Raw genomic sequence first — 13,901 nt, 5'->3', positions numbered from 1 at the left:
CCATCACTCTCATTAGCTGCTGTGACAACTAATGAGCCCAGAGGTGGGTGAGTATAAAGGTACTCAAAACCTTGGGAGGATACATAGTACTTTCTTTCTTCCCTGGTAATGGTGGGAGGCAAAGAGAATGGAGTCCGTCATAGGCTCTGGTATTGCCTCATTAATTGGCAGAGCTACCTTGTAGAGAGACCCATAGATGATAAAATGTCAGCCAGGCAAAGTGAGGAGACTCTAACCTCGTCAACCTGTACATCTCAGTCTGCAGCCACTCTCCTTAATAACTTCTGATAAACATTAAAATAATCAGGATGGGGTGGAGTTGTCCCAGATGAAACAGCCTCATCTGGAGTGGGCAAAGAGGCGACAAAGACTGGAGGTGGTAGAATCTCTTCTACCAGCTTTTGCTCAGGTCCTGGAACCTCTTCTTGATGCTCAATACCTGCTTGGTACCAGACTCTGGGGACTGAACCGCTCAGTGAGCAGACTCTGCCCTCCTAGAGGAAGGCACTGAATATGCACGGTGTGGGAAAGATCTGGAAGCTGGAGGAACTCTCCAGGGTCCAAAACAGCCACTGATACAGGGCAGGGCCCCATTGTCCTGGCCACATTCCCACAGAAGATCCTATTGAAGAGTCACGGTGGTAGGTTGACAAAGAGGATCTTTGAGGAGAGCAGTGGGTCCTGATTTTGGGTTGTGAGATGTAAGAGCCCACCTCAGAGTCCAACGACAAAGATTCCCCTTCTTCTAACCATAGTGGGGCTGACCCAGTCAAGCTGGGGACCAGTGCTGAGAGCCTGGTGATAGGGGGAGTGCTGCAATCCTTGCAGGCTTCCTCTTGGATGGTACCAAGGGTCCGTGGGTCCTCGAAGCAGGCAACTGTGAAACCAGAGGTTGAATCAATGGTGGATGGGGCGTCAGTGCCAAGGGATCAGACTCCTTAAGGAAGGAGATACCAGCACCAACAAGCAGAGCAGATTTCTTGCTGCCACAAATGCCTCCGAGTTAGTCAGCACCAAGAGGACCTCTTGCTGCATGCTGAAGAAGTTGATGGTGCTGCTTCCAGCACCAGGCTCGACAGCGTTCCTTGCAGTGCCAGAGCTGACTGAGCCAACTTAGGCACTGATTTGGAGAAAAAATGCTTAGGTTTCAGGCGCTCTGTACTCAACTCCTTAACAGACTTAGAGTGTGGAGACCTTCCCCTGGTTGGGGTCTCACTGGAAGTTTTGTATTCCTTCCTTGGTACAGGTGAGAGAGAATGGTGCTGAGATTCTGCTAAAACTGGAGGCAAGTATCTCACTGAAGCTGCAGCACTTGTCATTGAGTCAGACCAGAACGGCTCCACAATTGCCTGAGCGCCACTTCCATCAGCAGGAATTTCAGCCTAGCCTCCCTGTCCTCTTTCGTTGTAGGTTTGAACTCTGCAAATCTGATACCAGCCCCTTATGTGTGCGGTCGCTCACTAGCATCGGCCTCGAGCAAGAAGCGCATGGCTTGAGGCCTGGTGACGAAACTCTGTTTCGTGAATAAGAAACCACCCAAACGGGGAAAACAAAAAATCCAAAACATTTTGTTTGTTTAAACACATCTAAAACTTACTAACTATCCTATCTATAATGAAGACTAGACCAACTATATATATATATACACACACATACACACACACACACACAATATTTACGAAGAGAGAGAGAGCGCGCAAGCGAGTGCTGTTCTGGCATTGAACAGAGTTCCAATAACTGTCCTGGGTGCTAAAAAGGAACTGAGGGGAGTGGGGGTAGAGGCGGCTCTGCCCTTTATAACTGCAAACAGTGGTGCACAGCAGCAGGGGGGAGCTCAAGCTGCCCAACGGGTTCCGCTAAGAGAAAAAGTTTCTGACAGCCGTACTCTGGGCACACCAACCTCAAGAGTGGAATGCACATATGCCATCTCTCAAAGAAGAAATTAATGATAAGTGAAATTCAGCTGAAATCTTTTCTCCAGGCTTGGCTGCTCCTAGGCTTCCTATAACAGGACTGCTCAATCCCCTCCCACCTCTCTTATGTTTGAATAAGCTAATGAACCACTTGCTTCAGTGAGTCAGCAGAACCCACTTAACATTCCTTTGCAGGAATAATACCTTCTAACAAGGCAGTGTAGGGTGTTTCACACACACACACTGCCAGCCTGTGACACTAAATCTAAATTGACATTTTTCTTTTAATTTAATTCCATTTCCCTCCACTGCCGATGAACTCGGCATCATTCTTAACCTTGAGTTGTCCTTCCCCTCCCTCTAATACTATTTGGATGTGCATACCTATGCAACATAACCTAATAGGACAGTGCCTTGTTTCCACCTCTGCTGAACTCAGTTGTGCCTTTATCTCACCCTTCAAACTCCAGTATGTGTAGAATTCTACTTTCTGCCTTCTTATCCATATAAACAACTGTGTCCACATCACACCCTCAAACAACTCAGCTGACTTCCAATTCATTTTGGGATTTAGTTCAGAATTCCCTTTCCTGTTTTAAAAAGACCTCATGGTCTTGCTAGAGTCGACCTTACAGACTTGGTTTCCTCCTCCCTTGCTAAACTAGTATTGGGCTCCATTTCTCCCCACAATATGGCTACCTTTCATGAAAGAACACTCCTTTCTGCAGCTCTTGCTATCTGGAAGAGCGTTCCTCCACACATCTGATTCATTTGATCTCCTTCCCCTTTTCACATGTGGTATCTGTTCTCCCTGGCTTATCCCTCCTAATACCTCTCTCCCTTTGTTATTGGCCTTTTAGCAGACTGCTTTCATCTATTCACCACACACCATTGCTTCTTGTAATGCATACCATAATATTATCTTGTACTAATTAATGCTGTGAATCATTTAAAGATACAGTTTGCTATCCAAACAGATCTAAAAGATGTTCTTATATAGAAAATAAAATTGTACTCTATTGAAATTTATTTTTAAAAACTAGGATTAACTATTCTAAGAATAATTAATTTGAAGACATATGCTGGTTTGGTAATTTCTACTAGTTTGGGGATTGCATTTATGTGTGATGCAAAAGTTTGTAACAATTTTTAACCTCAACATAGTCTAATACCTTTGGCTGCATACCATCAAATAGGTACTCTGCTAGAAAAGCTGTAGGAGGACAAAAACAATGAATGGCAAAAGATTTTAATGCAAAATCCTTTAAAAGAATAATAAACTGACTGGAAGAAAAATTGAGACAGCATAAGTATTCTGAGAATTTCATACTCTGCACAGATTTAATTTACCAGATATAGTGAAAGCCATTCTAAGTTAATATACTACCTTTTACGTTGAATGATTCCAAAATAATTCATAAACTAGGTATATACATAAAATCACTGAAATACAACCAGCTGGCACGCAATGAATTACACAAGAGTAAGGTGAGGGAAATTTGGGTCTAAGAAAATGGGCAAACTCCTTCTCTTACAAAAAGTGCCATACGACTCTCTATGATGCCAACTCAGAGCTAAGAGCTAACCACTTCTATATTTAAGGTCTCTGAAAAATGCATACAAAGAAAACAGCATAGAAATCAATTTATTTAGCTCAGCAGAAACCAGACCTGAAATTATTCAAACCAGGATTTGAACCGTGGTCTGACTGAATATAGGTATGTCAAACCTGAAGCTTAACCTTTCAAGCCTTTCCCTCCCATACTTTCATCTCTAAAGGGAAGGATTCAAGTCCCGGCGTAGGTGACAAGTAAAAGGGATTTTAGTCTCAACCTTATGTTCATTTTACAAACCTTGTCTTTGCACAATAAAAAATTGTCAACCAATGTGACACAGAAATGGCTACCTGCCTTTCTGTAACTGTTGTTCTTCAAGATGCATTGTGCATGTCCATGCCCAGTGCATGGTTGTCCAAGATTTTCTCCTCTATCAGTACCCGTTGGGGTAATTCAAGTGTCCTCAGCTGCCATGTGCTACTGGATGCAGGTATAAAGGGCGAAGCTACTCTTGACCCTCCTCAGTTCCTTTAGACTCCTTTAGACTCCAATAGAGAGGGGTGGGTCATGGAATAGACATGTGCAACACATCTCAAAGAACAGTTATGGAAAGGCAGGAAACTGTTTCTTCTTCAAGTAATTGCACAGGTCCATTCCACTGTAGGTGATTCACAAGCAGATTGATCAGGAAGTGGGCCTGGAGCCTATTTGAACAGTGATGTAGAACAACATGCTCAAATCTGGCATCGTTCCTGGATTGAAGGGCTCTAATGTAATGAGAAGCAAGCAAGAGCACTGATGACCATGTCCAGAGTAGGAATTGTGCCAGGAAAGCCGCAGTTGTGCGGGTGCCCTCGTTGAATGGCCTAGCATGCTAGCCGGTGGAATGACGTTAGCCAATTGGCAACATAAACACATATACAAAGAAATCCAAGAGGAAATCCTCTGAGAGGATACCGAGCAACCTTTCATTCTATCAACTGCTGTGATGAACAATTTGTGATGATGACCTAAATGATTTAGTCCAGTCTAGGTAAAAAGCTGAAGCTCTTCTGACATCTAAAGAGTGGAACTTTTCTTCATCTCTGTGAGCATGAGACTACCAGAAGAAAGTTGGCAAATAGATTGCCTGATTAATGTGAAAGTTGGAAACAACTTTCGTCAGGTACTTTGGGGGAGGGCAAAGGTAAATGTTGTTCTTAAAAAAGACCTTACAGGAAGCTCTGATACCAGACCTCTCAAATCGCCCACTCTTCTAACTGAGGTAGTTGCAATAAAAAACAACACTTTCACAGAAAGGTGGAATAGAGAACAAGTCTTGAATAGTTCAAAGGGTGGTCCCATTAACTTTGCTAATAGGAGGTTCAGATCCGATGGGGGTGGGGGGATAAGTTCTTGTACATGTCCAGCCCTTTCAAAAACGTGATGGCAATGGGACTGGAAAAAAGAGATCTATTATTCATGGATGAGTGGAAAGCAGAGACAGTTGCCAGGTGAACTCTGACAGAGCTAACTGCTAGATCTTGATGTTTCAAGTACAGAAGATCATCCATCACATGTTGGATTGGGACTTGCTCCAGAGGAACAACTTTCTGATGGGTCTAGATGGAAAAATGCTTCCATTTAGCCAGGTAAGTACTCTTAGTTGAAGATTTTCTACTATTTAGAAGTACATTCTTCCATGTTCTTTGAGCAAGTCTTTTCTAATAGTTTTAGCCAGGAAGTATCTATGCTGTCATGTGGAGGGCCCACAAGTTGGGGTAAAAGAGGCAGCTGTGGTCCTGGGAAATTATGTCTGGATTCAGCAGGTGAAACAATGTAAGTCTGACTGACAAGGTTATCAGGGTCGGGAACCAGTGCTACCGATGCCACACTAGTATTATAAGTATGAGGCGAGCATGGTCTCATTTGATCTTGGACAAGATTCTGGGCAGTAACAGGATTGAAGGGAAGGCATACAGCAGGGTGTTGTTCAAGGGCAACAGGAATGCATCCGTGAACCAACAGGGCTGTAATCTCCTTGGGAACAGAACTGATGGCACTTTCTTTTGGTCCTTGCTGCAACCAGGTCCATTTGGGGAGTGCCCCACCATCAGAAGATCGACCTGGCCATGTCTGGACAATGTGACCACTTGAGAAGGACTTGCTCAACTGATCTGCCAGCATATTCTTCACCCCTGGAAGGGAGCAGCTCTGACATGAACAGAGTTGGCTATGCAGAACTCCAGACACAACCAAATGGAATGTGCTCCTCCTTGTCCGTTTACATAAAAAATGATGGTTGTGTTGTCTGTTAACACGAGCAGATTTTTCCCTTTAATATGCGGAAGGAAGGCCCAACACACAAGACGGACAATCTCAATTCTCTGACACTTATATGAGCCTTTAGATCTTGGGAAGACCACAGACCTTGAGTCTGCAGCGACCCCATATGTACACTCCAACCCAGTGATGGCCCATCTAAAGAGCGTGCTAGTTTCAGGGGAGCAGTGGGGACCCCCCACAAACTTTCAGAGGGTCTGTCCACCAGTCCAGAGATGACAAGATTAGTGCTGGTACTTGAACTACCATGTCTAGATGATGATGCCTCAAGGAATACACTGAAGCTAGCCACCCTTGTAGCTTTCTAAGATGCAGTCTGGCATGCTTCACTCTGTGCATAAGTAAGAGTTGTTCTGGTCACCAGCTTGCCCTTGTCCACCATCACATTTAAGTCCTGCCTCCAGCCGTCTCGTAACCTGTCCTTAAACTTCAACATGTTATTCCACAAGGTGAAATCATACCGACCTAGGAGTGCCTGTTGATATGCAATCCTAAACTGCAGACCCCCAAAGTAGCAGTACCAAAATTTAAACTGACTAAAGATCTAAAACTGAAACTTACAACTAACACTAACTAACTAACTACTATTTCTAAGAAAATGGGTATAATTTACACTGGAATGAGGGAAGAATTTGCAGTAGCAAGATTGAATTAATTCCAACAATTGTCATGGGCAGTTAGAAGGAACTGAGAAGGGTCGGGGGTGGCTTCACCTTTTATACCTTCACACACTGGTGCACATTAGCAGAGAGAACCTGAGCTGCACCGACAGGTTCTGTTGGGTGAAAAAATCTCTGACAAACATACACTAAGTGCACACTCACCTACAGTGGAATGGACATGTGCAATCACTTTGAAGAATAACTGTCAATCTTCATTCAAATGTAGAAGTAAATTGGACTTAGCAGTGGTGTTCCAAATGAAGGCTGAGGTGCACTGGAAGCATTGTTTGGAAAAATTTGCACAGCATTTGCCTTTTATAGGCTGGACTCAACCTAGTGCTGAGAGTCTCTCACTTTCATGAGATAAGTGTTTTAATATTAATACATACAAAGTGGTAGCCTAATAAAGTATTAAACTAGAAAAACAGAAAGAAATTAGTTCTCAGTAGTGCACTATGATTAAATAAAAGCTTCATTTTCTAATTTTTTCCCAGTAGGAAGATCATACTTTCTGGTGATACACTCTCAGCCCATTTTGCTGAGCATTACTTACACAATTCCAATTAATAGAAAAGCCTCAAGACTTGAGTTAAGAACACCCCTTTGTATTTAGGACCAAAATTTGCTACCAAATGGTTAAGCTCTACTTTTATAATCATTCTAACAGAAAAATGCCGGAACAAAGAGGAGACCACCCCTTCCAACATCCCACTTCTACATCCTCTTGCATTTTATCGATTTAAAGTCATCATTTCCCCTCGCATAGACTTACGGAAAAACTGAGAGAGTTTCCCCAGGTTAGCAATCCATCACTACAAAAACACGACCCTAGTACAGAGCTCCTAAGAAGCCCATTGTTTGCAGATAAGTCTTTGGCTAGGGTACCATTTGGACAGAGTACCATTGTCTCGGTAAGCGTAAACTGCAAAAGAGATTTACTTCTACTCGAAAACATTTACATTATAAAACAATACCTGGCAGATGAATAGCCCCAAAGGCAAGACACCTGATAGCGCAAATTGACAAATGGCTGTATGAGCCTCAGACATACCATCCAGCTTTTTAGTCTTTTGACTATTTACAAATTAACTAAGTGACATCTCTACTTTTACTTTTCCAACTATAAATCAATTTCCCTATTCTACTTAGTTGCTTTATTCAAAGCAGATTTTGAGGAAAAAATGCCCGATGCATTATTTTGTTTAAATATAAAGAGAAAGAATTCCACTTTTATTTCCATGTTCTGCTACCTCTTTCCCTCTATACTCTTTGGCTGAATTAGAGATAGTGAAGATCACTCTTACCTTAATGTTGCAGGCCTGTTCCATCAGTCTTCTAGCGTTCTCTTCTGCTCTGTACCTCTTTGGCAGCTGAACTCTGAAGAATTTTAAAGCCCCTTCAAAATCAGCCTGTAAAAGGTCCTCCTTTGAGGTCTGCAATGAAATACAGATAAGAACTATGATAAACACACAGAACATCCATACCTGCTCTATTATTGAATTTATCATCTGCTAAATTTATTCCAAACAACCATCGTTCACATTAGCTCAAAAAAAAAAAATCTCTAGGACAATGGTTCTCTAAACTATACCTTATAAGATGAAATAAAAAGTTAAGAGCACATCCAGAAAAATCCCAGGCAAAGCAGTATGATAAGAGGACTTTAACAAGCTGATGTATTTATCTTTCCATACCTGGAGGCTGAGAAAGTGCATCTGGCAAAGCCTGTCAAGATGGAACTCAGGGACAGAAAAAGCTAGGTGGAGAATTATGGTGTTTTTGAGATGGTTTGTGCTTCTTAGGTTGTTGCTGATTTCAGTAACTCCCTGCTAGAAAGACACTGTAGATGGCTGCAGACATGATCAGCAGAAGTAAAAGTGTTTCTGAGTTATAACATGTATCAGCAAATCATTAATGTGGAGGAGCCTGTGACACTAAATTCATATGTAGCACTGTACCAGAAAAAGCATTACACTCGACCTCTATATTTTTCAGTTTAATGCTTATCACAGTGGTATTGAGCCACAACCATAGCCAGTACTGTACTTGGAAAAACAAAGAGATGAAGATTCAATAGAAATCCAGTAGTGCTGCTGACAGGGTAATATGAACAGTAGCATAGAAATTAGTATTTGTTTCTGTTACTCACGCTTTACTAAAAATGTATGTAAAATTTAATAAGATTAACTTCTGCATTTGAGAGAATACAAAAGACTACAGTTACAATTTTCAAGTGTGAATACTGTGACAGGGCAAGGCCAGATGGCTACAGAAAAGTATTGGGAGATAGATATATTAGCTCCAGGCTAAACAAATCCCTGGGACCAGGATAAGTTAAATGGCAGCTGCTCCCGGTCAATTAAGACACCTGGGCCCAATTAAGAACTTTCCAGGGAGAATGCTAGGTTGATTGGGACACCTGAAGCCAATCAGGGACTGGCTGAAACTAGTTAAAAGCCTCCCAGTTAGTCAGGTGGGTGTGGCTGTCAGGAGCTGTGCTGTTGGAGAGACTGAGCAGTATATACCATATCAGGCACAAAGAAGGAGGCCCTGAGGTAAGGGTGAAGTGGAGCTTGAGGAAGTGGGGGCTACTGTGGGGAAGTAGCCCAGGGAATTGAAGGCGTCATGTTTCTAAAGGTCGGCTGCCATAGCTGATACTATTAGGGTCCCTGGGCTGGATCCCGGAGTAGAGGGTGGGCCTGGGCTTCCCCCTTTCCCCTCCCCTGATTAATCTCTGAGACTGGGAAACAACAGAGACTGTGCAAGGGAGGATAGCTTCTCCTCACCTCTCTCGCTGGCTTATGATGAAAATGGCTCAGTAGACGGTGACCCTTGTCTCTAGAGAGAGAAGGGTTATGTGGAGGGTCACAGTGAGCCTCTGAGGCTAGCAAAATCCGCCAGGAAATGTGGGACCATGGAGACAAGGACAGAGCTTTGTCACAATACTCAACTTCCATGTGTACACTGCACTAGGTTTGCACACAGGTCAGGTTTGCACATATGTAATAGGTGTGTGTGCACAAATCCCCAAAGTGAACTACTCAGTTTCCCAAATGTAGCCTCACCAGTTCAAAATCTTGTGAAGTATTCAAATGAAGATTGGATGCCTTTCTGGAAGATATGCTTTAGTCATACACAAGTGATTGGGCTCAATACAGGCATAACTGGATCAAATTCTATGGCCTGTACTATGCAGGAGCTCAGACTAGATGTTCTAATGATCCCTTCTGGTCTTAAAATCTGTGAAAATTGAACTTGAGAAAACGATCCTGATGCTTTCAGTTATGAATCAATGCTACACACCTTGTGAACGTGTATATTCTTATTGCAGGATGCATCCGATGAAGTGAGCTGTAGCTCACGAAAGCTTATGCTCTAATAAATTTGTTAGTCTCTAAGGTGCCACAAGTACTCCTTTTTTTTATTGCAGGACTAGCTCATTTACATATAAATAATTAAATCAACTATATAAACACTATTTTTTTAAAAAAGCAAATATAATTTTTCCCAAATGCTTTAAATTAAATTATATTTCAATAAAAAGCTGCAGGCTTTAAAAGCATGTACCAGAAACAGTCAAGCATAGGAAATGGCCCAGCTGGCCACAAACAGCTCTTTTGAAAATGCAGTAGCAGCTGGGCCCAGAAAAGATGGAAGGAGGGGCCTGAAAGGAACAATCTAGTTAAGCTTAATACAATTTTTAAATGGTACTCAAGATTGTGCAGGTGTTTACATTTTTGCTCCCATTTTTATTACAAAACATTTTTCATAGTGAGAGTATACAGTGCATACATCAGAAAAAAAGACTTTACATACCCCACAAAGATGGACTAAGCCGTCAGGAACAGTATCCCCGATAATGTCACAGCTAACCTGGTGGCTGAACTTTGTGACTTTGTCCTCACCCATAACTATTTCACATTTGGTGACAATGTATACCTTCAAATCAGCGGCACTGCGATGGGTACCCGCATGGCCCCAAAGTATGCCAACATTTTTATGGCTGACTTAGAACAATGCTTCCTCAGCTCTCATCCCCTAATGCCCTACTCTACTTACGCTACATTGATAACATCTTCATCATCTGGACCCATGGAAAAGAAGCCCTTGAGGAATTCCACCAGGATTTCAACAATTTCCATCCCACCATCAACCTCAGCCTGGACCAGTCCACCCAAGAGATCCACTTCCTGGACACTACGGTGCTAATACGTGATGGTCACATAAACACCACCCTATATCGGAAACCTACTGACCGCTATTCCTACCTACATGCCTCTAGCTTTCATCCAGATCATAGCACACGATCCATTGTCTACAGCCAAGCTCTACGATATAACCGCATTTGCTCCAACCCCTCAGACAGAGACAAACACCTACAAGATCTCTATCATGCATTCTTACAACTACAGTACCCACCTGCTGAAGTGAAGAAACAGATTGACAGAGCCAGAAGAGTACCCAGAAGTCACCTACTACAGGACAGGCCCAACAAAGAAAATAACGCAACTAGCCATCACCTTCAGCCCCCAACTAAAACCTCTCCAACACATCATCAAGGATCTACAACCTATCCTGAAGGACGACCCATCACTCTCACAGATCTTGGGAGACAGGCCAGTCCTTGCTTACAGTCAGCCCCCCAACCTGAAGCAAATACTCACCAGCAACCACACACCACACAACAGAACCACTAACCCAGGAACCTATCCTTGCAACAAAGCCTGTTGCCAACTCTGTCCACATATCTATTCAGGGGACACCATCATAGGGCCTAACCACATCAGCCACACTACCAGAGGATCGTTCACCTGCGCATCTACCAGTGTGATATATGCCATCATGTGCCAGCAATGCCCCTCCGCCATGTACATTGGTCAAACTGGACAGTCTCTATGTAAAAGAATAAATGGACACAAATCAGACGTTAAGAATTATAACATTCAAAAACCAGTCGGGGAACACTTCAATCTCTCTGGTCACTCTATTACAGACCTGAGGGTGGCTATCCTTCAACAAAAAAACTTCAAAAACAGACTCTGAGAAACTGCTGAATTGGAATTCATTTGCAAACTGGATACAATTAATTAAGGTTGAATAGAGACTGGGAATGGATGAGTCATTACACAAAGTAAAACTATTTCCCCATGTTATTTCTCCCCCCCACCCCACCCCTCACTGTTCCTCAGATGTTCTTGTTAACTGCTGGAAATGGCCTACCTTGCTTGTCACCATGAAAGGTTTTCCTCCTTTCCCCCCCCTGCTGCTGGTGATGGCTTATCTTAAGTGATCACTCTCCTTACAGTGTGTATGATAAAACCCATTGTTTCATGTTCTCTGTGTGTGTATATAAATCTCCCCACTGTTTTTTCCACCAAATGCATCTGCTGAAGTGAACTGTAGCTCACGAAAGCTTATGCTCAAATAAACTTGTTAGTCTCTAAGGTGCCACAAATACTCCTTTTCTTTTTTCCTTCAAATTGTGTATCTAATTTGTTAAAGTGGAAGGAAGAGCCAGGGTGAATTTTCCTGATCACTAATCTCTTGAGTAGTTTAGCACATGAGGATGGCACCTGAAGTATGCCACTTCAACACTGACAATGTTGCCAGTTATTGACCCGTTTTTATCTCCCTTTTTGGGAAACATCATGGAGAAGGTTGTAGTAGGGGAACTCTGGCAGTTTTTGGAGCCTTTGGATTTCCTCAGTTGGTCTTAAGGCCCATGTATGGGGGACAGATTACACTAGATGTGTTGACTAATGATCTCCTCCTAATGACTAAAGAAGATCAAATGTCCATGCTGATTTTTTTTTGGATGTGTGTGGTGGTAATCTTTGCCACCACTGATCACAAGATATGGTTGATAGGTTCATGACCCCTCAAGGAGTAGCTTAAGTTGCTTGAGTAGCACTGTGTGTGTGAGATTCCAGAAAGCAAGTGTTGTTCTGCCCTAAAAATTCTCATGTAGGGTTCTACAGGGATCTATTTGGCTACTCCTCTGGTCATAGTATGTGAGGCCATTGGGATCATTAGTGAAGGAACTTGAGAAAAAATACCTTCAGCATGTTGATGACATGCAGCTCTACAAATGATTATAGGTGCTGGAACTAGAGGTGCTGCTGCACCCCCTCGCTTGAAGTTGTTTCCATCACATACAGGTTTACAGTTTGGTTCAATGGCTCTCAGCACCCCCACTACAAAAATTGTTCCAGCACCCCTGCAAACAATCAGATCCGACTCTGGCTGAGGTGTGATCCAGACAGGAATAAGGCAATGTTGATGGAATGCTGATGCATTTAACTGATCTAGGGCTGCTCATCAATGCTGCTATGGCCAAAAAAATATTTGGTTTAAACTGTACCTGTAACCATTTCTTTTGGATGCAGGCTTCACCTGAGCTATCTGTATTTTTATAACCTGACACAGGGTTACTGTAGTGTATTCCACATAGGGTGACACCTTTAGGATTATTACATGGAACTTGTAGAATGTATTGGCTTGCATATTAAGCAGTCCCTCATGCAGAAAGCATTCAGTACCAATATTTGCACTGGCTGCCTATCAGCTTTTGGGTACAAGTTCAAAGGGTTAGTATTGTCTGAAAAACATAAATGATTCGGTAAATGGCTACCCGAATGATCACCTCTCCCCATGTGTGATACTGCCACATTTGCAATCAAGGGGGGCATTTGAGCTGCAGCTCCTCATTATATTGCAAAACTTTCCTCTTTGAGAAAGTATTTCTACAAGTGTCCTTCACAATTTATTCCCAAACCCCTCCCCCCTCAAAACCCACACAAACAAACAAAACTTACCCCCAAGTACAGTTCTGGCCCCATAAAGGGAGACGTGCCAGAGACTCCATGAAGTCCACTAAGGACTTTTCTACTACTACTGATTTTGCGTAGAAGGAGCTCAGATACTATCCTGATGGAGCTCTAATAGATGGAAGGACTGCTGACAGAATGTTTTCCATCCAGGTTCTGGACTTCAAAAGTTGATGCCAGAGCCTTGATTTCTTAGCCTTCCAGCCACACTGCAAATCCCATCTTTTTGCCAGGCTATAATAAGGAAGGGGATTGAGTGCTGGAATTAGATTATGCTATTTTTGTGACAGGTTTCAGAGTAGCAGCCGTGTTAGTCTGTATCTGCAAAAAGAAAAGGAGGACTTGTGGCATCTTAGAGAAGGTGCCACAAGTCCTCCTTTTCTTTTTGCGGACAACAGACCAACACGGCTGCTACTCTGAAACCTGTCATTATGCAAGGCACTGAATTTAGCCATATGGAGTGGATAAATTTGTTAGTCTCTAAAGTGCCACAAGTCCTCCTATTTTCGTGTGACTTTTTAGTTTGAATTGGCCTGGATTAGTCTGTTCACTTGTGTTGTCTGTATTCTATTTGTATTTTTTAACTAATATATTGCACCAAGAGCTCCAGATAGGTGCCCT

At 42.7% G+C, this 13,901-nt stretch overlaps 1 protein-coding gene across 6 annotated transcripts in view; it reads right to left on the bottom strand.

The window, feature by feature from the left end:
- The window catches only part of RABGAP1L (RAB GTPase activating protein 1 like), a 531,206-nt gene that overhangs the window by 99,422 nt on the left and 417,883 nt on the right, over window positions 1-13,901 (bottom strand). For all 6 annotated transcript variants that reach the window (XM_038413497.2, XM_038413504.1, XM_043491093.1 and 3 more), the window contains one exon: window positions 7,758-7,886. In XM_038413497.2, coding sequence (XP_038269425.1) covers window positions 7,758-7,886 — 129 coding nt within the window. The remainder of the gene's footprint in view (window positions 1-7,757; window positions 7,887-13,901) is intronic.

The sequence above is a fragment of the Dermochelys coriacea genome, chromosome 8 (genome assembly GCF_009764565.3).
Source record: "Dermochelys coriacea isolate rDerCor1 chromosome 8, rDerCor1.pri.v4, whole genome shotgun sequence".
Classification (NCBI taxonomy): domain Eukaryota; kingdom Metazoa; phylum Chordata; order Testudines; family Dermochelyidae; genus Dermochelys; species Dermochelys coriacea.
Note: the sequence above shows the minus strand (reverse complement) of the source record. Positions and strands in the feature narration are given on the sequence as shown.